This window comes from Suillus bovinus, assembly GCF_016758785.1.
Source record: "Suillus bovinus strain UH-Sbo-P2 chromosome Unknown EDB93scaffold_57, whole genome shotgun sequence".
Taxonomy (NCBI): Eukaryota; Fungi; Basidiomycota; class Agaricomycetes; order Boletales; family Suillaceae; genus Suillus; species Suillus bovinus.
The window spans coordinates 141,245-164,982 of NW_024542113.1; the positions used below are offsets into that span (position 1 = coordinate 141,245).

General features: G+C 48.5%; 9 protein-coding genes across 9 annotated transcripts; 4 read left to right on the plus strand and 5 right to left on the minus strand.

Moving 5' to 3' along the window:
• Positions 1–473: 473 nt before the first annotated feature.
• On the minus strand, positions 474–1,826 carry EDB93DRAFT_719349 (uncharacterized protein). Its single transcript, XM_041457208.1, has 8 exons — positions 1,776–1,826; positions 1,641–1,724; positions 1,541–1,591; positions 1,318–1,489; positions 906–1,264; positions 667–808; positions 545–610; positions 474–494 (listed from the first exon to the last, which is right to left on the minus strand). Exons 4-6 carry the CDS (start codon positions 1,477–1,479, stop codon positions 748–750), a joined length of 582 nt encoding a protein of 193 aa, XP_041304736.1. The 5' UTR covers positions 1,480–1,489; positions 1,541–1,591; positions 1,641–1,724; positions 1,776–1,826; the 3' UTR covers positions 474–494; positions 545–610; positions 667–747.
• A 4,219-nt stretch (positions 1,827–6,045) lies between these two features.
• Positions 6,046–6,819, plus strand: EDB93DRAFT_719466 (uncharacterized protein). The gene is made up of 4 exons (XM_041457210.1): positions 6,046–6,227; positions 6,298–6,507; positions 6,557–6,637; positions 6,687–6,819. The coding sequence occupies exons 1-3, from the start codon at positions 6,218–6,220 to the stop codon at positions 6,595–6,597; spliced, it is 261 nt and encodes an 86-aa protein (XP_041304737.1). The 5' UTR covers positions 6,046–6,217; the 3' UTR covers positions 6,598–6,637; positions 6,687–6,819.
• Positions 6,820–7,724: 905 nt separating this feature from the next.
• EDB93DRAFT_1253323 (uncharacterized protein) lies at positions 7,725–7,960 on the minus strand (the record flags this gene model as incomplete). The annotated part of the gene is made up of 2 exons (XM_041453437.1): positions 7,725–7,765; positions 7,819–7,960. 2 exons carry the CDS (start codon positions 7,958–7,960, stop codon positions 7,725–7,727), a joined length of 183 nt encoding a protein of 60 aa, XP_041304738.1.
• Positions 7,961–8,585: 625 nt separating this feature from the next.
• Positions 8,586–9,363, minus strand: EDB93DRAFT_1165128 (uncharacterized protein). Its single transcript, XM_041450161.1, has 3 exons — positions 9,199–9,363; positions 8,783–9,136; positions 8,586–8,723 (listed from the first exon to the last, which is right to left on the minus strand). The coding sequence occupies exons 1-2, from the start codon at positions 9,293–9,295 to the stop codon at positions 9,000–9,002; spliced, it is 234 nt and encodes a 77-aa protein (XP_041304739.1). The 5' UTR covers positions 9,296–9,363; the 3' UTR covers positions 8,586–8,723; positions 8,783–8,999.
• Positions 9,364–9,967: 604 nt separating this feature from the next.
• Positions 9,968–12,078, plus strand: EDB93DRAFT_1299695 (cytochrome P450; the record flags this gene model as incomplete). Its single annotated transcript, XM_041454667.1, has 10 exons — positions 9,968–10,128; positions 10,179–10,275; positions 10,328–10,590; positions 10,642–10,891; positions 10,947–11,223; positions 11,277–11,363; positions 11,414–11,448; positions 11,504–11,550; positions 11,602–11,724; positions 11,784–12,078. 10 exons carry the CDS (start codon positions 9,968–9,970, stop codon positions 12,001–12,003), a joined length of 1,560 nt encoding a protein of 519 aa, XP_041304740.1. The 3' UTR covers positions 12,004–12,078.
• Positions 12,079–12,930: 852 nt separating this feature from the next.
• On the minus strand, positions 12,931–14,980 carry EDB93DRAFT_719614 (uncharacterized protein). Its single transcript, XM_041457212.1, has 5 exons — positions 14,518–14,980; positions 14,063–14,464; positions 13,858–14,007; positions 13,624–13,798; positions 12,931–13,565 (listed from the first exon to the last, which is right to left on the minus strand). Exons 1-5 carry the CDS (start codon positions 14,725–14,727, stop codon positions 13,177–13,179), a joined length of 1,326 nt encoding a protein of 441 aa, XP_041304741.1. The 5' UTR covers positions 14,728–14,980; the 3' UTR covers positions 12,931–13,176.
• A 2,684-nt stretch (positions 14,981–17,664) lies between these two features.
• EDB93DRAFT_1090604 (uncharacterized protein) lies at positions 17,665–18,469 on the plus strand (the record flags this gene model as incomplete). The annotated part of the gene is made up of 2 exons (XM_041446284.1): positions 17,665–17,772; positions 17,825–18,469. Coding segments are annotated over 2 exons (753 nt in total), but the record flags the coding sequence as incomplete, so codon positions are not given.
• A 509-nt stretch (positions 18,470–18,978) lies between these two features.
• Positions 18,979–21,160, plus strand: EDB93DRAFT_719825 (uncharacterized protein). The gene is made up of 3 exons (XM_041457213.1): positions 18,979–19,315; positions 19,366–19,568; positions 19,625–21,160. Exons 1-3 carry the CDS (start codon positions 19,307–19,309, stop codon positions 20,901–20,903), a joined length of 1,491 nt encoding a protein of 496 aa, XP_041304743.1. The 5' UTR covers positions 18,979–19,306; the 3' UTR covers positions 20,904–21,160.
• On the minus strand, positions 21,015–22,935 carry EDB93DRAFT_1165168 (kinase-like domain-containing protein). The gene is made up of 6 exons (XM_041450162.1): positions 22,534–22,935; positions 22,124–22,476; positions 21,850–22,065; positions 21,678–21,796; positions 21,465–21,627; positions 21,015–21,415 (listed from the first exon to the last, which is right to left on the minus strand). The coding sequence occupies exons 1-6, from the start codon at positions 22,854–22,856 to the stop codon at positions 21,231–21,233; spliced, it is 1,359 nt and encodes a 452-aa protein (XP_041304744.1). The 5' UTR covers positions 22,857–22,935; the 3' UTR covers positions 21,015–21,230.
• Between the last annotated feature and the right edge of the window lie 803 nt (positions 22,936–23,738).

The window sequence follows — 23,738 nt, forward strand, 5'->3', positions numbered from 1 at the left end:
TTTCTCCTCCAACGACGGCATAATTTTGCCATGGAAGCCGATACAGCTTTTGTAAACATCATACAGCTGAGGCAGTATGTCTGAGGTGTCAAGATCCAAGGGCCATTCGACCTGCGGAACAAGGCTGGCAGCGGTGAGAAACACTTCAGGATCCGTAGAGGTCTCGAGCAGCCACTTGATGCTAGGTGCTTCGAGATTGCTGGTGGGTATGTCGGGGAGGGTGAGCGCGAATTCATTCTTCGACAAAACATTCGAATTCTGGTCGAGCAATTGTGCCTCCGAGTCCAATATCTTTGTCGAAAAGCGCGGAACGACAAAATGAAGTGTGGCGATCAATCGCCGAAAAGATTGTTGTGTGAATGTGCCAATTGCATGGACAGGGACTAGGGAGTTAAGTGAGCACTGAGTATATTTGTAATAATAGGTAAGGTCGTCACCTCTAAATACTTCAGACAATCGGCTCCAGCTCAACCTAAGCAACTGCTCCAGCACGCCTGAAATGGAACGGTCAAAACCTGTGCAGATGGAAGAAGACATAACTCGCCGTGCAGTGACATCGTGAACTGCTGGAAATAACTGGAAACTCGTTTGAACACCAGGCGTAGAACCTCTGTAATGTTGATTCAGAGGGAGAACTACGGCCAGAATTCAGTAAAATGATCTTACTGTCTATGTGAAACATGCGCAACATCGTCGATATCGGTGTCTGAAATGGACAAGCGGGAGATATCAAACACGCCATCACGGTCAGGGAATAAAACAGAAATCCGAAGATCGTCGTTGCGATGATGACCCAGGCGATGCTTGGCTGCTCGTACCAGATATTGGCACCGAGGGCAATCCCAAAGAGAAGAAGTGAGATTTGCAGTAAGACCGGAAAGGATTGCACGACAGCGTCGAAATACCATGTGACGAGGCCGTCGAACTTCTCTTGCCTGCGTTTCCCTCGCTCCTCCTGAGAGCCCCGGCCGTATCTGTTCGACTTGTAGTACCCGAGCCACTGCTTGCCTAGTACGGCCCCGAACGCGGCGAGCAAGCTCATCGACAAGCTCGCGTATGCGATCATTTGAATCCATAGGGTGGGCGCGCTCGGCGACCATGTAGATGCTGGGTCTGCGGGCGTGGAACCCGCTGCAGCGACATTGCCGAGTCCGATTTGAACGAGTTGCTTCAAAAGGGCATTCGTGGTATCGCTGGGGTCGGGACTGAGGTTGGACTCCATTGCGACAATGAAGGATGTGCTGACAGCAGAGAAAAGACCAGACTGATCCAACATCAGTCTTAAAAACGCATCAAAGATGAGCACGCCAAACTTACGAAGATCAAGACGATGTCCATGTCCGTAGTGTACCGCTCGAGAAACTCGTTGTCGTGTTCCTCCGCAACTCGTTTGTACACCCCCCAGAAGCGAGACCGGTTGTCCTTGCCACTCTTCAATGCGATCGTCGAGTCCTGGAGAACGCCTAATACTTGTCTCATGACATTTGCTCTGCGTGTAGGATGTGGTCAGTTGTGATCGCTCTGCTTATTTTTCACTCACAATTCGCTGAGCGTAGGTTCGTCCTTATCCGCCACGACCTTCGCTGCCTCGCTGAGATAATTGAGGAGCATGTTTGATATCATTATTGGCGGGAACTTACAGAGCTAAATCGCCGACCGGTGCAACATCGGGAGTGTTTTCCTGTACCTGAGGTCCTGATGGCTGCGAGGGTCCAGCATCTGGACTGCAATTCTGGTGAGGAGCGAGACAGAAGTTTCAGGGCAAAAATACTTACATCGCCGATGGCAACTCCGCCGAAGGCTCACAAATTTTCTCCCTATCTCGTTGTCAGATAACAGGCAGACTCCAGGACATCACAACTTGCTTTTCTGTGGGTCCTACATTGTCGTTCTCTGAAGAAGGCCGAGCCGAGTCGTGGGCGTGCTGATCCTCGGCGCTGCCGGTGTCTGATGCTTGTGACATGAGAAGGTTACAACTGTGTTATCCCAAGCCAAGCTAGTGAAGGGCAGAGCAGAGCGGTGATACACAGCCAGTCGTTTGGGCGGCTGCGACCATGACGAACACGTGCTTGCGAGCGTTGACGCCGGCGAGAGTTGCGGCTTGCCTGCAGTGATTCTCCCATACTTAGTGTAGTCAGACCGAACCAAGACAGAAAGTTGCGCTCGAGATATAGTATGTCAACGTGCCGACTCAGCGTTGCCGGCAGCTGGTAGGGCAGATATTCGTGCTTCATTCTTGTTATATGCCAGTGGCTGAAGCCTGAAAGTCTTCAAGTTTCTGCCGTACATACCAGTGAATCTGTTACAAATTAAATACACATGAAACATTATTCCGAGTCGCAAGAATGGCAGTTCTTCAAGCCTTTCAGCTTCAAGACTTGGCAAGCTTAGCCATATACCACTGTACGGTAATTCGCCTCCAACAGCTGAGGTGGCAGTTCAGAACTGCGTTTAGGGAAGACGTAGCTTGTCACGTGGCTCTACAAGGGGCGGCTTCAACATCTCTGGTATACGTTTCACCAGTCCCATCGCTTCTTTTTCTTCAACATAATATCATATCACACCATCTACATCTACTAACCTCACTAGGCTTTTGCTCTTGATTATCTCGAGGACTCACGACTCAGCAGTCAACAGGGCGTGTTACATTTTGACCGATACTCTGCCTTGGCCATTGCTTCCAGCAATTCACTCTGGTGCAGTCCTCCGACTCAATCATAATGAAAACGTGCTCATCATCAACCAGATCATCTTCAGCTGGAGCGATGTGACGGCGGTGTGGACCTCACAATCACCTGTGCGGGAAGGAAAAAACAAACTTTGGTGTCGGGATAAACTTTTTGCTCGCATTTACGATATGGTCAGCTTATCTACTGATTTTAATCAAGAATATTCGACTATCTTTATCCCTTTCGCGAGTGTTTCGACGATCAACAATATCATATACACCGAGTCACAACAGTCTGCCCTTCATTATCTCTCGCAGCAAAAGGTCAATCTCGTCACTGTCGTGTGGATGATGCCTTGACCGATGCATATGTCACGACTGTTGAAAAATCAATCAGGCATTGGCGTCACATCTACCACGCAAACACGCACAGAATCATAATATGTAGGTGAGGATTTTACATTTGATCGGCGTACTATTCACGGCTACATCTTGACGTTCGCTGATAAGTTCAGCATACTAAGCGCGCCTACAAGTACGGCATGTGCAGCTAACTATCCAGCAGGTCTCTTCGCTATTTCCACTGCTATCTTTCCTCATGCGACAATTCATTACCTATATCACCGAGTTCTGTCAACATGTCTGTAAGGACAGAGAGTTTTTTTGTCAGTGTTATTGCTGAGTCAAGTACATCAGCAAAATGAAGAGATGGAGAAGAAAGAGCGATGTTGAATTCATCGGTGGTTAGTGAACCTCATCGGACGAAGGAGAAAGATCCGCCACGCTATGGTGCACAATACTGCCGGGATGCACTTCGGGAACGTGAGTAATTGTATTTTGATATTCACTAACTTGACAAGAAGCAGGCGGCCATAAACCTCTGCCAACGTAGATTATCCCAAAAAAACTCGGTAGGCTGGCTCAATGGCTGTATCTTCGGAAGAAACAATGTGATCGGAAATTCAGACGGCTGCCATGGCTATGGAACATAAAGAAGGGCAGTATCGCTGGTGATCCGTGGGAGGGCCACAATGGTCGAGTGAGGTGCCTCAATTGGTCTCCCAATGCCCTGCAGATAGTAAGTGGATCGACCGACGGCACCATACAACGCTGGAACCCGGATATTGGCCAACAAATAGCACCACCGATAGAGACCTGTCAGATGCTCTCCACAAGGGGACAAATTCACGAGCGGAGCGGAGGATAAGGTGATTCACGTATGGTCAAAGGACGGCTAGCTACTCATGGAGATCAAGGGCCATGACAACGATGTGACATCGTTGTGTTGGTTCAACGACGGCATACATATTCTCCGCATCAATCGATTGTACCATCCGAAAATGGCAGCTGATTAACGGGTCATTTTTTTTCAGGGTCATGACCGTACCATTAGCTTTCCCCTAATGAAAGCCATCTTGTTAGCGCATCAATTGACTACTCGATTCGCATCTGGGATCTCAAGATGAATCAGCTAGTCGGCAACCTGCTCTTGCACGACGACGAACCCTAGGCTGTTGCTATACTCCCTGACGGAAATATATCGCCAGTGCTGGATCAGATGAAAATGTCTATCTGTGGAGGCTGGAGGCAGCTCTGAAATAGCAAGGCGATGATGTGAGTGTTTTTAATGCGTGGTCGGCATATTTTCAAAGTGGGTTTTGTTGTCATTCAGAATGCGGATGAGAGCAATAGTCATGTGTGCTTCTCTTGTGCGCCATATCTTACTTCTTTACCATAGACGTTCAGCTCAACTGAGAGATGTGTCAATCAATTGTGAACGACTTTGTCATTCGCTCATTCGTTTCGTTAGATCATGCAAGTCTAACATTCGTACAGGGCAACGACTTCTGGGACACTGATACCAACCCCACGCCTCGTCCCGCAACTCTTCCTGCGAGCCTATCGTTTGGCCTTCGTTGGCGTATTTTTTTCAGCTCTCTGCGTTTCAATATTTAACACCACAATCAGTACCCCTCGAACACCGGCATCTGGATTTTGGGTCATTTCCTGTAGACACACCGTCGTAGCTCCTTGTCGCGATGAAGATGTGAGTGCTCGACACTGCCAATATTCGACCTTGTTCAACATATTTACATAGTTACAGACATATGGTATTATCCCTGAGACTGACATTGAAGTGGCCGCAGCTATGCAAGGTACAAGCGGCAATGAGGCTGGCAGTTTAACGCAACCGGGTCAACCTCAAGCTCTGCTGGGAACACAAGTGTCTCAACCAACAGGAATCCAAGACCCAACTGGGGGACGGGAGCCATTTCTTATCAAGTAAGGTGTTGCGGGTCGTTCTTTAGCTGTGGTCGTGCTCCCTCACATGAGTCTTGAAATTGAACTGAACTCTCATTGTCACTCGATAATGTCCCCTATTTTGTCTGATGTGCTGTTTCGCTGTTCGCTACGGCCACACTCGCTGCGACCCCATTTTTGGGTGTTCGAACTTTATGTTCCTCAAATGTATCTAGATTGTATTTCTCATCCAATTCTCACCGACGTTCTTCATGCCAGCATTTATGACCTGTCGCACCTCGAGTGGATATCATTACAAGTCTCGTGCAAGCCGTGGTACATAAGGTCGTCTCCTTGCAGACCGAGATCCGGGCATGCGCATGTGTTTGCGAGTTATTTTGGGACGAAAAGATAATGACGCGGAACAGTGGCACGGAGTTTGAATACTCTCCTGAAATGGCCAAGTTCGTCGTCACTCGAAGAGGCATTACTATCAGCCTACAGCCTAAGACCTAAGGTCCAGGCTACCCTGGTATATATGTTGTTCCAGTCGTGGCAATCGGTCCAGATTCATACGTACCTTCAAGTTGTCAATTGCAACATCATCGGGCCCTCGAGAAAGGCGGCTCTCTCCAGTTCTCAGTCTCAGCAGTTACTAACGATCGTTCTACTCGGTGTGCAGCCATGAGCAACCCGGCTTGCGGTATACCACTGGTGGCAGCAGCTGATGCAGCCCTCCACTTTTGATGTGCAATGTTCTAAATTTCAAATTTCAGGGTGGACTTCCAATGTTGGCTAGATTTCCGTGACTTCTACTCGGCAAGGTTGGCACTGGTGAGTTGCTGGTATCGTCGTTAGAATTACTGCCTGAAGCTAAAATGTGATGGGCATGACCTCAGGCTCCACCTCTGACGCAAGGCATAATCGAATCTGAGTGTCCCTGCGCACTGCGGCATAGAACGGTCGGTCTGGGCTGGCAAACTTTGAAACGTAGCTGTGGAGTACTGCCGTAGATTCATTTCGGCATGAGCTCGCTTCCATTTCGAACCTTCTTGTCGAAGGAAATCGAATCTCGAAGAACGAGCGGTCCGTGGGGAACCTAACTCCAAAACCCACACAGTTCGTGAAGCCACAAATAAAGGTTACGCTCTCACTCAAGTGTGACATCACTCGGAGTGCTCTTTTCAAAGCGGACTCATTAAAACCTGTCCGTTTTGCGCTCCACTATTCATTTCACAGTCCTTGTTAATTTGTCAGCTGGAAAAGTCGCCCATCCTTCCCATGCTCAGAGCCTCCACGCAGGCTTGAATGAAGACTGGTACCTCTTCGAAAATCTATCTCAAATCTAGATCCGCAGCTTTCTCACTCTTTACTTGACTCTCACACAGTGACGTCAGTAATCCTGCTCTCACTTTCAAAAAGTTTTATCATGGGGGATACATCCTCTGCACAACGCGAGTACTCTCGCAATATTGCTGCGTACACTTTGAAGCAGCTCATAGAATGGCAAGCTTCGCTGGAACGCATGTCAAAGGAATACGAGCAGGAGGGCGAACGAGAGAGAGTGCGGGAAGGCGTCAAGCAGCATGATTCTAAAGGTAATCGGCCGATTCTTCCGGTGTGTATGGGAATAATTATATATCTTAGAACACGCCCGGCCCCCACAACAGACTGCGTTGGGTGGGTAGAGTGATATTTCAGTGTGCAAAACCTGCGTCATATATATATGTATGTGCCACACCGATACCATCGCCATTCCCAACTGAAGCGCTCGTAGATCGGATCTTACATCGAGTGCATGCCATGCAAGATAACAGTCCTTCGTTTTCTCTTCCCACCCTCGAGCCCGATATGTCACGGAACAGCGGCGTGTATCTCGTTTCCCTTTGTCTCGTTGTATCGTTTAGTTGTCACATAGTTCAGATGCGCACTTTGTCCAAAGTTAAGCCCGAGTTTTATATGCTACTTGAAGTATTATGACAGCAAATATAAAAGCGTTATGCCCGTGCTATTCTTAGCAGATGTCACATACTAGTAGTGGTTCTACTACCGATAGGTCTTCCGATCTCATGGCCGCGTGCTCTTGTATAGGAAGCATTGTTGACACAGATAAGGTGTTCGTACAATGCCGTAGGCCCATATACGATGCGTCCCTCCTCGTTTACTTGTTGCTTCTATCGTGGTCATTCCCCGTTCTTCAAATTATTTCAATGACTAACTTAGACGAGGAGCTTTGTTTTCAATCAAGTAGGCTTGACATCGATCACAACGCTCGAACCTCGAAGCGCGGGCTGATGGCCCGAGGTAGGAACACAAATGGTGGCACGTTGCAGATTCTTTCGCGGGAGACCGTCGGCTCCCCTGACTTTAGTTCCTACGGATCTTCAAAGCATCGCAGCCTCGGTAGTTATCGGAGGGCTGCAGAATGTGCTGTCTTAGCTTTGTGCTCAGCTCTAGACACCCCGTCTGCAAGTTGGGTATTGCGGGCCCCGTCATCAGGTGCTTGAAGAAGTGGTGCCAATAAAAACCGTCGCCATAAATTTATTCAGATCTCGATTATTTATCCTCTGCAGCCGTCATCTACTAGATTCTATGTGCTCGTGGTACAGATATAACAGTACGTACATAGTACAGCGGAGAAATATATTACTCAAAATTAAAATCAAAAAGACACGAGAGTTCAGGAGAGAAGTGAGATATAGTATTAGATATACATGGCCAGATATTCATGCCTTCAACAATGGCAGGGAAAGTATGTCAGGTCGACGTAGGTAGACGGATAGCAGCAGACGCACCTGCCGTAGGTTGAGGCATATTAAGATTTCGAGTTTGTGTTATTGCTCTGTGATTTCTTCGCTGCATATTCAATCTTGTCAGTTTTGTCATGCAATTTATTTTATCACACCCACCAGCTCGCTCCTTCTCCTCTTGTTCCTTGGCCTTGCGCTCCAGGTCAGCGCGCCATTGAATAAGCTGCTCCAGCGTGTACGCAGTCATGTCCTCAGAATATTGGGACAACTCGGCATCACTGGGGTTGAATTGTTGTGACATGATAGTGAGAGTGGTATGAGTAGAGAAATTGAGCTCGGTGTGTTGCTTTACTTTGCGTGTCGAAACAAGGGGTTTTATACCTCAGCGTGGGCCGTGAGACTGCTGCTGCATACCAGGGTTGTCGGAAGTTGCAGCTATAGACCGGTGGAGTGTTCGGACACGTCGTAGGCACAGTACAATGTAATGTCATACGTAGTCCCTTTCCGTTCATGAACACATCCAGGATCAAAGAGGCTGTTTTAGTGCCTGGTGCCTCATGATTTAGGTATAGGGCTGGGTTTATTGGAAGATTAATGAACGCTGGTGAGACAGTAATCATTTGGTGTTTGCGAGAGTATCGTGGGTTTGCACCGATACCACACCGCTCGCGAGACGTGCCGGATTTCTAGCTCGGTAGGCACGTGGCTAACTTGAGTACTGATCTTCAGGCTAGTTCATCAAATGTCTTCTACCTGCAAATACCTGTAGCGTCGGAAATTGACTGTCAACCAAGGTCCTGTTATGATATATGAGAGCTCCGCTGAGACACTATCCATTCATTTAAAAGAAATAAGTAGCCGAGAAAATCGTTCAAATAGTCGAAATGCGTACCTTAGCTATTAATATGTGTAATAGCCTCGACGCACCTAAGACTAACTAAGACCGTCGATTCAGTCTAGAGATCAGGTACATGACACAGGAAGCCCTCAATTTAGAAGGCGAGCGGTACACATGTCTTACGACATGTACAAAAAATTCGGAGGCGGGACAACACCGGGACCTTGAAAAATACACTGATTAGTGCTGACAGTCACTTTAGGTGGCATTTCGGTTCCCTTCCTTAGGAACTCGTGCACGGAGTTAGGGACAGGGGTTTCCCTTTGGCAGCGGACATCACGTCGTGTGTTAGTCCCTGGTACCTTCACACTCACTCGTGGTGCACACCGGGAGTAGTTTCACAGACGTCCTTGCATACTGCCTTGGGTCTTTTTCACGAAGTTCCGTGTTTCATCAAATCGTCCTCGACAGACTAAGCCATGTATGGCCTGTGGGAAGAGCGTCAGACCCGAACAATAGTATGTCTTTTTGTCCATGAGGCAAGAACCCATGCCTGAAGGAAATTGAGTATTGAATTAAAAAAAATTGAAAGTATACGGCAATTAGGGGATAACTGCCAAGTGGACGCTTGTCTGTGAGCTGTGCCATCATCACGTCTGTGTAATGATCTTGAACCTAGCATCGGCTGGAGAGTTTCACACCTTCAAGTTGACCCTGTGGCCGCCCACTTTCTATTACGCTCATGGTGGTCGTCCTGCCAAGTAGGTAAAGGGTCACTGTGCAGATATTTCGGCCCATTAGACATGATAAAGCAGCATTAATGGTATAGATTAGCAGAGCATCGTGACGGTAGTAGCTGATTTAGGAAGTATTGTTGTGCATTATTTGTGCAATGACATTGACAGGCTTAGCCTCCGATAAAGGATTTTAATTGGCTAAGCCATAAATGTTATGTAATCGGAAACTTTAAGCTAAAATACCCTTGAATTCAGCCGCCGCTGGAGCGCTGGTGAGCCCATGCGGGGTTTGGGAACTAACATCAACTTCCATTGGTATCCTTGTTCCAAGTCGATAGTAAGGTGGCCCACGTAGTCACGGTGAGTACTCCCAACCTAACCTTCTCACTGACTCGGTTAAAGGGTAATTCCGAACCGCAAACTTGCCGAATAACCGTGACCGTGGCATCGTGTTGGAGAGCAAGACTCTACCATGGCCTATGTTATAAGTACTCTCAAGTTCTCACTGTAATTCCGAACTGCATGCGCTCGTACCGAATAACCGTGGCACTGTGTTGAGGGAAATTAATGATGCGACTCTACCATCAGCCGCAGAGTCCGATTCCCTTCTCAGATAGAGCAACCTCAATCCGTGCAGCTTCAAGTTATACTTTTACGTTAAATAAGATAAGTAGCACTATTGAATTCTCACTCACATCTTTTTCTAGCACGCTTAAACACAGAAACCCTCATCATGAGTGTCAGCATATCATATCCCGCTGGTATCGTCGTAATTGTGGCGGCTTTCGGCGTGTTATACCAGAAATTCTCATCATCCTCTAGAAAGAACAGCATTCCGCTTCCGCCTGGACCTCCCGCCCGTTGGTTCTGGAGCAATGCTTTACCTGCTGCGAAGTGAGTTTTGTTCAAATCATATTATAAACTAAGAAAGATCGCCCACTCAGCATTGCCTATGCACTGGGCGACTTGGTACGAGAGTATGGCCCGATTGTGTCGTTGCGACAAGGTAGCCAAGTGATAGTTGTCATTGGCAGCGTTGAGGTAAACTGTCCACAACATAAGCTTCTTTCTGACGATGTCCAACATCAATCAGGCAGCTACGGACATCATGGAGAAAGAAGGTGCATCGCTGGTAGATCGACCTCGGTCCATTGCTGCGGGCGAGATGCTCTCAAATGGAATGCGTATTCTCATGGCTCGTTCCGGAGATCGTTTCCGGCGCCTCCGAAAAGCAGTACATACCCATTTGCAGCCAAAGATGGCAGAGGCATATCAAGATATGCAGCACGAGAACGCGATGGTTTTCGTAATGGATATGCTGAACGATCCAAAGAACCACCAGAAGCACGCACAGCGGTATGTCATCATCATGGATTTTGCGATCTTCTCACTTATATTTACCTCAAGGTATGCAGCATCAGTGATTCTTCGGGTGACTTACGGGAAGTCTGTGCCTACTGCCAACACCGACCCTGAAGTTGTCCGTATCCACAGAGTGATGGAGCATTTCCAGGTCGTGATGCGTCCTGGAGCTTATCTCGTCGATCGCGTGCCTCTTTTGCGCTACTGGCCTGGTTACAGGAAACAACTTGATGAGTGGCATCATGAGGAACTAGATCTATACAGGCATCAGCTACGGCGCGTCGAGAGTGAAATGGTAAACGGTTTTCTGTTTCGGTGAACGTATGTCATTTATGTCTTCTTGTACTCAGGATCAAAACAAAGCTGGCCCCTCTTTCACCAAGACACTATTGGAGAACGCAGATGAATATCAACTCTCTACAGACGAGATGGCATATCTCGCTGGATCACTTTTTGGGGCGGGATCTGATACGGCAGGCCATACAATTAATTTATCTCCGCGAGGTTACTCATTTGTAATACAGACCGCTGTTGCAATCGCCGTTGCTATGATGGCCGCAGCGTGCTACCCCGCGGCTCAGGCAAAGGTGCATGAGGAGCTCGATATGGTCATCGGGTCAGACAGGGGTACTGCTAAAGGGTATAATGATTTTGATTTCTCGACTAATTTCTCATGGTAGCACCGACATTCAAAGACTCAAGCTCGCTCCCCCAGTTGCACGCGTTCTTGTTAGAAACTCTGAGATGGAGACCTGTCATTCGCATAGGTCAGTTTTACATTTACCATACTCCTGCGCGATGCTGACATGTGCCTCAGGATTTCCACATCGTGCATCTAAGGATATTTTTTGGGTCAGTGTCTTAAGTTCAGTGCAACCTACGTTCTCATTCTAGTCTGTGAAACCAGCAAGGATACTGCATTCCCGAAGGCGCAATAGTATATGGGTGCCAATGGTAAGATGCTATCTCTCGATGTTCATCGCTTCATTAAGTGCATGTTTTCAGGGCTATTTCTCGTGATCCTATTGTCTTCCCAGATCCCGAAAAATTTGATCCCCAGCGCTGGCTCGACTCAGAAGGTCGCCTCAAGGACAACATCAAGTTCATCGCATACGGCTTTGGTAGACGGTAAGTCGTGCCGACATCGTTTTTGACATCGATCATCGAGATTCACTTGTCACTACAAGTGTGTGTCCCGGTCTGCACCTTGCAAACCACTCGTTGTACATAAGCCTCGCACTTCTCTTGTGGTCTTTCCGCATCGCTCAACGACCCGATGCCCCGATCAACACGCATGCTTTCTTGGATGCTGTTATCGCCCGTGCAGCGCCATTTGAAATCGATGTCATTCCTCGGATCGAAGTTGCGAAATTAAAAGAGCTTATGACCGATAGGTGTATAGATTGAAGAAGCTTATAGCCACCGCAGAGATATTATGGTACATAGGAGAGCTGGGCCAGCATTTGCGTATAAACAGGCAAGATCTATGAGCATATCATTTGTTTGAATCCAGTGGGCAGAGGAAGGAAGGCGCCCGACGGACATTGTAAGGACATCAACACTTGCATGTGTTCATGACATGACATTCTCACAGTAAGTTCTTCAATTCTATTGTCTTTCACGCGTCGTAATTCATTCCTGGCTCCCGTTAAAGATATGACCCCCGACGAGCCTTACGAAACATGTCGATAAGATCCTCAAGCTATCGTGAAACTGAGAGACGCGCAACTAGTGTTCCGCAGCGACACAAAAGACGAGTCTAGGGCAAATATGAAGTTGTGGGATAATATATGCAGACCATAAGGAAACGTCATCTGTACTTAGATCAAAATCGTATAAAGGCCCGTGGAGTACGTACAGTGGTAGGCAGGTGCGAGGAATTTCATGACATTTTGTCCTAGGCAAGTGGGAAGAGGGCGGGCGAATTATGAAAGCAGACGGAGTAAACATAAATCCTATATTCCCGAAGAAATTGAATTGCCAGTAACGCAGTCTTCGCAGTTGAATTCGTCGGTCGAGCCCAAATTGTACTCGAAGCTTCTCGGCGTCCTGCGGACTAGTCACGGCGTGGATAGTCGCCGACGGTAGCTGTTAGGCTATCGTTTACCCACAACTTCTATTCCTCACCCTCCACTTCGTGGGCGCCCTTCTCTGCCGTCTCTACGTGATATGTGGCATCGATGTTTGATCTCTTCAAAAATGATCCTGTTATTGTGTAGGGCACCGATTCCAATACACGTGTCGCTCATAAAGATGCTGATTTATAGAAACGCTCCTGTTGTGTGACAGCTTCACATCGGATGTTTTGGATGCTCTGAACGGGTGTCCTCACTACCAGTAGAAGGTGCTCGACATCTACTGCATGAGATGACAAGCCTGTAGCTAGGGAACTTGTCAATAAAGTAAAGATCGCAAGCCTGAGGCAATCGAGAGCTCCGTGCCAGTGAAGATAGGGTGCCACAGGTCGTGAAGTAGCGAACGGGGAAGGCATAGATTCTGATCTCGTGGGCATTAGGATTTCGCGCATGACCGCAGCCTTCCTTTGGAACCTTGATGCAATGAGATCGTTCACGAATTTTTTTACAACAGTTCCATTATCTCAATTGAAATAGGTGAAGTGGAGCGCTTTGGCGTAGGCAGCTGGGGCATGATGCGGGAAGTATGCTTTGCCTGCTTTGTCGCAATAGCAGAGGAAGGGCCGGGTACAGGCCGATTGGAAGAAGTTGCCTTCACCGTGTTCTTGTGCGACGAATTGATAGCTACGTGAGAAACAGGGGCAATCGACTGAGTCGACGTTGGCACTAACGGCTTTGAAGCTGCCGGCTGGTCCTCAGCGAGTGAGAAGAGTTTTGTGGAGACGTGAGGAACAGGGGCAATCGACTGAGTCAACGTTGGCCCTAACGGCTTTGAAGCTGCCGGCTGGTCCACAGTGAGTGAGAAGAGTTTTGTGGAGACGTGCAAACGGTGTTCTGCGAATGCATATCAAAGTCAACAAGTCATGGCTCGATTGAAATAAGAGAAACAAACCTGCATTCTTAGAAATAGCATCAGCAGTCCACTCACACTTTTGATGCTCTATAATGCAGCGCATGCAACGGTCCGACAGCTCGTATTCATCAGTCTGCCACGACAGACGAAGTACGGTGAGGCAGGGCCTCATCGCCGAGGGTCTTTCCGTGCATCTCTGGCATTCAAGCACCACCTATAGCAGTCGGAAAGGAACTTAGCATGCAAGAGGTTTAACAGAGACAATAATCTCACAGCGCGAGGATCTCGCAGCTTTTTCTCTTGCATTAGCTCGTTGACAGTGCGGCGTTTGGGTGGAGGCATGCGCGGGAGCGCAGGAGCTGGTTTCTTTACGGAGGGTGGGAGCCGACGCCGATTGGAAGGATGGTCCGCGAGTGAGTAAGACTGCAGATGGAGTCGAGCGTTAGTCGCTGCAAGTTGCGAACCTAGGGAGACGTACCGTTTGGACATCAGAAGGCCCTCTGTCGCCTTGCAATGTTTCCTCTCGACAACGTTTAGCCTGAGAAGGGTGAGCGCCACGCGCAGGAGACTCCTCGTCAGTTTCCCTATCGCCTGCACCTGCGCGGCCATCGCCTTTGCCCTTGTTAGAAGATTCAGAGAGAGTGACGACAGCAAGCGAAGACGACTGGGTGCTAGCGAAAGAATCCTTGATCACGGGCGTCGCCATTAAAGCTTGCATTTTTGCTTCCCAAGCCTGAGCAGTAAGGGGAAGCCACCGGCGACCCCAAGATCGAAAAGGGTGGTAGCGGCGTGTATCCACCTGGTCTCGGAAGGTTGTTTGGAGCTCGGAGACCGCCGTAAGCGTGAATAACTCCTTGCGTTCCTCGGTGTCGAGCCAAGTCTATGCAAAGAACTATGGTCAACAAGGAAAAGGTTCGAAGAACAGAGACTCACCAGAAATCGCACGACTTCTCGTCCCCAGTCCCCCAGCACGTCTAAAGGAGCGTCAGTGCCGGGAGCTTGCAGAGCGAGCGCGCTGGCCAATTCCGCGACTTCACTGTTAAAGGTAAGCATGGTGGAAAGGGACGTAGTAAAGATGGATGATGGGCGTTGATAAGAGAGGTGATCAAAAGGATGATTAATTGAAATCCAATTGAATCCCATGCAAATTGGTCACTCGCGATCATTCGCTATCACTCGCATCAACTCGTGACGAGCCAAGCAGAAGCAAGGATCCACGCGACAGTAGGACGTGAATAGAATATAATGTAACTTCGACCGACCCCCGCCTCTCCACCTGACGGACCACTCGATCTGAAGCTCGCCGACATCCTCCCTCTCTTCGCTGCCAGTCTCAGCCACTGATAACCGTGTCTGTAGCCCGACCACTCGGACGGGATTCGATCTCGACAAAGTTGCACAGCCCCTCAACCTGAGCCTAATCGACCTAGATCATTACAGAAAAAAAGTTTCATAGCAGAAATTGCGTGGTATGCAGAATATGCAGAAGAAAATCCAGCCAACGGCATCGTGGAATCCAAGACTGACGCGCGTCTTACTCACTTCAAAGGCTACGCCGGGTTCAACTTCGAAAACATATGTTAGATATCGCGATGGACTCGTGGCTCACCTTGGACTCACCGAGTCGTTAAGTTCCTCTTGTCAGGCACCGATTACTGGAATAGAGCAACTGTTATATTTGTCTGCCTAGAAACGGTGTGCAACAGGATCAATTGTGCGCTGAGAGTGGACCAGTGGTGCTAACCGAGAGGGGCGGCAGCAATCACTGTTTGTGCTGAGTCCTACAAGATGCAGTTGCCAAACACTGTAACAGTAAAGGGGAAGTCGCCCTGAGGCATCTTAGATTTACCTCAGCTAGGAGTTGTTCCATTTGAGACAGTTAAAGTCTGAGACGGTGTGCCACCGGTGCCAGCGGAGTATGGAATTTACTATATTTCTCACGCTTGCTCATCATCTACAACAACGTTAACGCCTTCCATGGACGTTGGGATCCGGGAGTCAGTTTCTGCCATCTGTCAACCTAACAAAGCTAAGTAGGCTCGTGACTAGCATGGCTCACGCGACGTACGTCAGACTGGTTACGAGTCTACACTTGCACCATTATGGAAGACAACAGACAACGACTTAGCTGTTCGCATCACAAGCCCAACAAGATGCTTGAGGGTCATGACCACGAAATCAAATCCATCTCCATATATCCCCAGACGGTAGGAAAATAGATCCTGGATCTGAAGACGCGCCTGGAGGCTCGAGGACGATAGGGAAATGTTCAAGTGGGCGGTCGAGAAGATTCGAATCGTTGGTGCACTTCTGATATTGCAAAACGGTGGACAGGGTAGCTGGAGTCGAACCAAGACTTCGGAGGGATGCTCTACTCTGGGAGCGTGTGTGCGTGCGTGCTACTGACAAGAATTGACTGTGCTAACCCTACAACCTATGCTACTCCACTGACCAAGCCTCGGAATGAGTCGCTGGGCTCTCCTCTCCTATGATATGCCCGTAGGACTCCTACTCCAACGGGAAATAAGCTATCAGTCATCATCGTGTCTATGGCAGAATACCATCATCAGGCAGGCGCCTTACCTGTCTGGGGAGGACTTGATCAAGAGCCTTTAAAGATGTATGGGAAAACTTGAAGCACAGGTGATTTCAATATAAAATATGGAGTAAATGAGTTCAACGTCCAACAGGCACCATTCGAAGGCTAAGTTATGTTACTGCTCGAGTCGATACTTACTCGGTTGGTCCCGCAGTGATTGTCGTTGATCTGTGCCGACAGCAATGCCCAAAGGCTCAAAGCTCAACATTGCGAGCCAGTAAGGTAATAGTAGGCATCAAAGTTAAAATCTAGCGACGATGTGTGGTCTTCTAGGTAACTGCACTGTGCAGTTGTGCTGACAGATAGAGCGTCTGTCATTGGGGAGTTTTAAGGTTTTGGGAGAGTTATTCTTTAAGAAATGGAGCATGTTGATCATTATACTACAGAGCATAAATATCGTGACATACTAGACTGTATAGTTGTAATTATTTGCAATGAACTCTTGAAGCTTGAGGCGTTGAGGCCCTGAGTATGATAAATTGAGTGTGGCACAAGAACGCATAATGTAATAAGAATTGGTTCGTCAGAAAAACATTCAGCCCAGTTTAGAGAGGACTACACAATATTCGGGAAAGAGAGCAATTACCACCGTCACGGTGACGGTATTCGCACACGGCGAGTGACTCGGAGTACAAGTTGAATACTCTACAAGTAGTCTTCTAGCGCCCCGGCTCCGACTCAGGAGTCAGGACGTTAACATATTTGTCTCAAGGCGGCAACTTTCTTCCTTGGGTTCGCTTTGACTACACTGATTATAGGAGCCTATTATCGCAGTTCGCCGCAGGCAGTCTCAGCGTCAATGCTCGCGCGCACGTGTTCATCATGGTCGCAGCCGCCCAAACGACTTGTTGTGTATCGCCACTCTGCTCTGCCCGCTCACCTCAGACTTCCTTCACTAGCTTCGCTTGGAATAATAGAGTAGCCTGGTTGTAACTTCCTCATGTCACAAGCATCAGACACCGGCAGCGCTGAGGATCAGCACGCCCGCAACGACTCGGCTCGGCCTTCTTCAGAGAACGACAACGTAGGACCCACAGAAAAGTAAGTTGTGATGTCCTGGAGTCTGCCTGTTATCTGACAAGGAGATAGGGAGAAAAATCGTGAGCCTTCGGTGGAGCTGCCATCGGCGATGTAGGTGTTTCTGCCCTGAAACTTCTGGCTCGCTCTTCACTAGAATTGCAGTCCAGATGCTGGACCCTCGCAGCCTTCAGGGCCTCAGGTACAGGAAATCGCTCCCAATGTTGCACCGGTCGGCGATGTAGCTCTGTAAGTTCCCGTCAATAATGATATCAAACATGCTCCTCAATTATCTCAGGGAGGCAGCGAAAGTTGTGGCAGATAAAGACGAACCCACGTTAAGCGAATTGTGAGTGAAAAATAGCAGAGCGGTCACAACTGACCACATCCAACACGTAGAGCAAATGTCATGAGACAAGTATTGGGCGTTCCTCCAGGACTCGACGATTGCGTTGAAGAGTGGCAAGGACAACCGGTCTCGCTTCTGGGGGGTGTACAAACGAGTTGCGGAGGAACATGACAACGAGTTCCTCGAGCGATACACTACTGACATGGACATCGTCTTGATCTTCGTAAGTTTGGCGTGCTCATCTTTGACGCGTTTTGAAACTGATGTTGGATCAGTCTGGTCTTTTCTCTGCTGTCAGCACTTCTTTCATTGTCGCAATGGAGTCCAATCTGAGTCCCGACCCCAGCGATACCACGAATGCCCTTTTGAAGCAACTCGTTCAAATCGGACTCGGCAATCTCGCTGCAGCGGGTTCCACGCCCGCAGACCCAGCATCTACGTGGTTGCCGAACGTGGCCACCCTATGGATTCAAACGATCGCATACGCAAGCTTGTCGATGAGCTTGCTCGCCGCGTTCGGGGCCGTACTAGGCAAGCAGTGGCTCGGGTACTACAAGTCGAACAGATACGGCCGGGGCTCTCAGGAGGAGCGAGGCAAGCGCAGGCAAGAGAAGTTCGACGGCCTCGTCACATGGTATTTCGATGCTGTCGTGCAATCCTTTCCGGTCTTACTTCAAATCTCACTTCTTCTCTTTGGGATTGCCCTCGGTGCCAACATCTGGTATGAGCAGCCGAGCGTCGCCTGGGTCATCATCGCAACGACGATCTTCGGATTTCTGTTCTATTCCCTGACCGTGATGGCATGTTTGATATCTCCCGCTTGTCCATTTCAGACACCGATATCGACGATGTTGCGCATGTTTCATGTCGACAGTAAGATCATTTCACCGAATTCTGGCGGTGGTTCACCCCTGAATTAACATTACAGAGGTTCTACGCTGGGTGTTCAGACGAGTGTCCAGTTATTTCCAGCGGCTCACGATGTCACTCCACGGTGGGTTATGTCTTCTTCCATTTGCACAGATTTTGACTGTTCCATGTCAGGCGTGCTGGAGCGATTGCTTGGTATCGTCAGGTTGAGCTGGACCCGATTGTTTGAAGTATTTAGAGGTGGCGCGATCTTATCTGCTATTACGAATATACTCAACGCTCACTTCACTACCCAGACCCTGTACATATAGCCGGCACATTCGCACGACGATCTCTTCAGCAGTTGACCACCAGGCTTCAGAAATGGCTGTCTTTTGTTGTTCCGCCCTTTTCAACAAAGGTCGTGGACTCAGAAGCACAAGCGCTCGACTTCAATTTGGACATTTTGTCGGAGGGTGAATACGCGCTCACCCTCCCTGACATACCCACCAGCAATTTTGAAGCACCCAGCGTCAAGTGGCTGCTCGAGACCTCTACGGATCCTGAAGTGTTTCTCGCCGCTGCCAGCCTTGTTCCGCAGGTTGAATGGCCCCTGGATCTTGACACCTCAGACGTGCTGTATCAGCTGTGTGATACTTTCAGAAGCTGCGTCAGCTTCGACGGAAAAATTATGCCGTCGTTGGAGGAGAAGGCATCAGCTTGTCTAATGGCTATGAGTCATCTGTATCATGGCCGGGTTTTTCAAGCATATCCTGGCCGTGATGAATTTCTTGGTCGCGGGACAAGAAACTCTGACTACCATGTGTTATCCCGGATGCGACTGGTAGACATGGGTGGGGCCAACAACATGGTGCTTCAGACGACTATGAATCTTTGCCTTCCAGAAAATGACAGGGGTATGTCTTTGTGGTATTCGTTGCATGGTTGTCCCGACTCTGTCATGGAGTGGCTGTCGCATTCCCTCACTTACCACTTTGTTACTGGGCGAGCGAATCAGGATATAGAACGATTCGCCATATATGTGGTATCAGCTCTGCTCTCCTCTTCATCCTCCCCGTCGAATCAAATCCTAGCCAATTGCACTCTTCTTGCTTGCGTCATGGTCGGGGTTCAGTTTGACAAGGAGGACATAGTTCGTATCGATAAAAGGTGCCATTGACTCATTTGATGCTTCTTCTACCATGACTAACAAGGAGATTGTATAGTTCTTCCCTGCCTCAATTCGTGAATGCCCTTTTGCCGAAGTTTCAAATGGTTCTTTGGGAATACGATGGAGGCGATCTCGACAAAGACAACACAGGAGTCACACGCAGGGCATGGAGACTTCTCGACATCATTTGCTTCATGCTTGAGCCTGCCAAAGATCACTATCCTGCGAGTTTTTTATCCCACACCATGCGGAACCTGGACGTGTGCAGGAAAATTTATTCACAACTCAGGTCATCCAAACAAAATGATCTCGAAGGACTGTCGAGAGCTCTGAAAAATGGACTACGCTTTACGCTCACTGCTGCCAAAGTATCTCAGGATCCTGCCGACTTATGGCATAGCTATTATTCATGGTCGTATGATTCCCATCCACCAGAAGATTTCGACTGGTTGGTGGACTACCTCGAGTACATTTATTCCGACGAGGAGGACACGGCATTTGACATCCTTTTGTTCCTGGTGGTCATGAAAGCGCGCTGCAGTCCTGCTAAACAACATCAGTTCTTCACGAGCCTCATTGCCTGCATGGGCAGTAACATGCCTCCGCATTTACGCCATGTCGCTCTCCGCGCGGCTCACACTGCTCGAGACGAAATTGCCTCGATGGATGCCATTCATGATGCGAAGTTGCGAGACGTGACCTTGACCCAGTTATCCACCGCTATCCTGACTGCGGTTTGTCCGCAACCAGGCGCAACATTCTCCAATGATGATACTGATCGCCTCTTCCATGATGAACGCGACTTATGCTATCTCGAACTGCTCTTTACCCTCGTGAGGAATTCCAACTGGCACCCTCGTTTGTTTGGGGATCACCATGTAGATCGATGCATTAGAATTATTGCAGATTGCCGCGACATGCAACAACATGCATTTTATCTGGCGGGAATCCTCCTCCAAATCGCACCTGAACAGTGGTCGACCACATCGCTCGATTCCATCACAAAGCAACAGTGGTGGGATACGCTCAGCGGTGCATGGCCCTTTGCCAAGTATACGATATATCCCAATTACCCCCATTTCGAGTTTCTTCCTGTCCTTGTGGAAGCCACGAAGAAGTATATGCATATTGCTTCGGGATATTGTCTCGAGCGTCTCATTGGCGATGTGGATGCTGTTCTCGAAGTACCGGAGAGGCGAAATTCAGAGCAGGGAGAGGGAGAGGGCGTCATAATTGCTGTGACAGAGAGTATCGTCGCTGTGAAAGAGTTGAGGACTGTAGCCAGCGAGATGCTTGAGAAGTTGGTCAATAGCCAAGGAGTTATTAGTCCCTGATGATCACGGTACTTGCATTTGTGCTAGTGTCCTTGGACCAGAGGAATGGATGGAGCAATGCGTGAGGGAATAAGTATTACGACTAAAACCATCATTGACATTCAATATGCATATGTATTGAGAAACGCACGAGCAACATGCTGTAGTCAAGGGCGAAAATAAGGCTGTGTGACAATGTGTATAGTAACGAGAGGTTCTCAACATATTTCAGTCATGATACACGCTCTGGCTACGTAGTAATCTTGTAGGTCACCTCGTCTAAAAGTCATTTGAAATGTGCAACATCTAAGCCTTCAAGAACTTTAGATCCTACCAGAAAGGACCGTCTCACGCGTTCTTGAGCCACTCGTCGTCTAGCAGCTCCAAGGCAGTAGGTCGTGCGTGAGGATCAATAGTCAAACACTTCCGAATAAAGGCAGCGGCAGGAATTATGTCCTTCTCGTCCATAACTTTATATGCTCGAAGACAGCTTTCCATCGGCTGAGGGATCAAATTATGAACGCGCAGTGATCCTTTAAAGAAAATTTAATTCTGTTCGCTGATGAAGTGCGAACATCTTACCTTGTTCGTCAAAGAAATCACTCCGGTGTTGACATCGTTCCAAAAAGCTGGGTGGGAAAGGACCGATATGCTCGAGAATTCGTTGGAGACAAAGATTTTCCACGCTGATGGAGGAGGACTCTGAGAGTTGAAACATAGCTGCACCAGTCAGGTATTCGAAAACCTAGACGGATTTCGGTTGACGGCAGCAAGCGAAAGTAAACTATATCTTACTAAACATCCCATGGACCATACGTCGATGGGTGTAGACCACTCGTGTCCCAGAGTAACTTCTGGCGCGCGGAGGAGAAGAGGTTGAGCCAGTTCTACTCGGCGCTCGTTGGCGGGCGTTGCTGTTGACGGTGGGACAGTTGAGATATCATCGTTCAGATGTAAAGTCACTAACCTTGACCATAATCAATCAAACAAATCTTGAGGTTGCTCACGTCCTCCCGAAGACCGAAATTAGGGAGCGGCTGTGACTTTACTGTGATGATAGGTTCAGGAGATAAGGTGAGCTCAAAACGAGGTTCGTATGCGACAGATGGTGTTTCTTCGAGGAGACGAGTTATAGCTTCGTCTTCGTAGTCCACACATATGAGAACGTTGTCGGGTTTCACATCTTAACGATCACGTTGTCAGTCACAAAATTTGGTGCAGAACAGAGCTGGAATACATACCTGTATGTACAAAGCCGCACTCGCGGTGAAGATAGTCTAGAGCAAGAAGTGTTTGTTTCACTATACGTTTAGTAACGGGAATAGGGAAAGCACGCCCGCTGGGTTGCAAGTTACGGAGACCAATCAGGTTCACCCCCAGAACGTTGGTCACGATGCAAATGTGAGGACCATGGCGGCTCTTTTCAGCGATTATATCGTAGAGATGAAGGCAGTGTTGGCGGCCGGGGTAATCAGGATTAGCCGTTTTGATGGTCTTAAGAGAGTCCACCTCACGTAGAAATCCTTGCACCACACCTGCAGTCGCATTGACTGTAAGAACCTTGACAGCGACATATTTCGCTGGATATGCGTTTCTAAAGTACCATGATCCACATAAGCAGACTCAATGGAAATCAAAAAGATGCACTTACCCCAGGGTGCGTGCGAGCCACACGTTAGAATTACCTGCCCATCCAAGTTTTCTCACAATTTCGAGCTTGCCCTCTCCGAAATGCTGTCCCAAGGTAATGGGGTAATATCCAAAGCCTTGCTCGGGCGACAGCACAAGTGGCTCTTCGTCGCATACAAATTCTTCCCCGTCGTCTTTGTCGTTAATCTGTACACGGACGAACGGATCGTCCAAAGGTCTTTTAATATCGCGAGCTAGTGAGGTAGATGTGAAAGTAAAGCGAGGAAATGTGCGACCTAGGCTCTTCCATCGAGCACCACGAAGTGAGTTGGCTATAATAAACATTGCTTAAATTCGGGGTGGTTTTCTTTCATCTTAAGTCGGGGCTATGCGATGATATGATGGATCATCAAGTTCTGTGGCACAAGAACGCAGCATACAAGGAGTAACGTAATAAGAATTGGTTACCGTATAAATTATTCAAGAGCAATGTACGTCAGAAAGAAATTGAAGCAATTGCAAATACCCTAATACTGTACTCTTCCGGCACGCCGGCTCCTACTGAGAACGTCTCAACTTTCTTTCATGGTCTGACTACCCTAATCATGGGGGCCTATTTATTATCGCAGTCCACTGCAGGCAGCTTTCGGCGTCAACGCTCGCAAGCACGTGGTCGCAGCCGGCGGCCGCCAAACGACTGGCTGTGTACCACCACTGCTCTGTCCACCCACCTTAGACCCTTTGCTTTGGATCCATCACAGTAACCTGGTAGTAAATCACTAATGTCACAAACATCAGACACAGGCAGTGCTGAGGATCAGCACGCCCAGAACGAATTGGCTGAGCAGCCTTATCCAGAGGACGACAATGTAGGACCTACAGAAATGTAAGTTGTGATATCCTAGAGTCTGCCTGCTGTCTGACAACGAGATAGGGTGAGAAATTTTGAGCCTTCGGCGGAGCTGCCATTGGTGATGTAAGTGTTTCTGCCCTGAAACTTCTGTCTCGCTCCTCACCAGAACTGCAGCTCGAATGCTGGACCTTCACAGCCGTCAGGACCTCAGGTACAGGAAAACACTCCCAATGTTGCACCGGTCGGCGATTTAGCTTCGTAAGTTCTCGTCAATAATGATATCAAACATGTTCCTCAATTATCTCAGCAAGGCAGCGAAGCTCGTGGGGGATAAGGACGAACCCACGCTAAGCGAATTGTGAGTGAAAAATAGC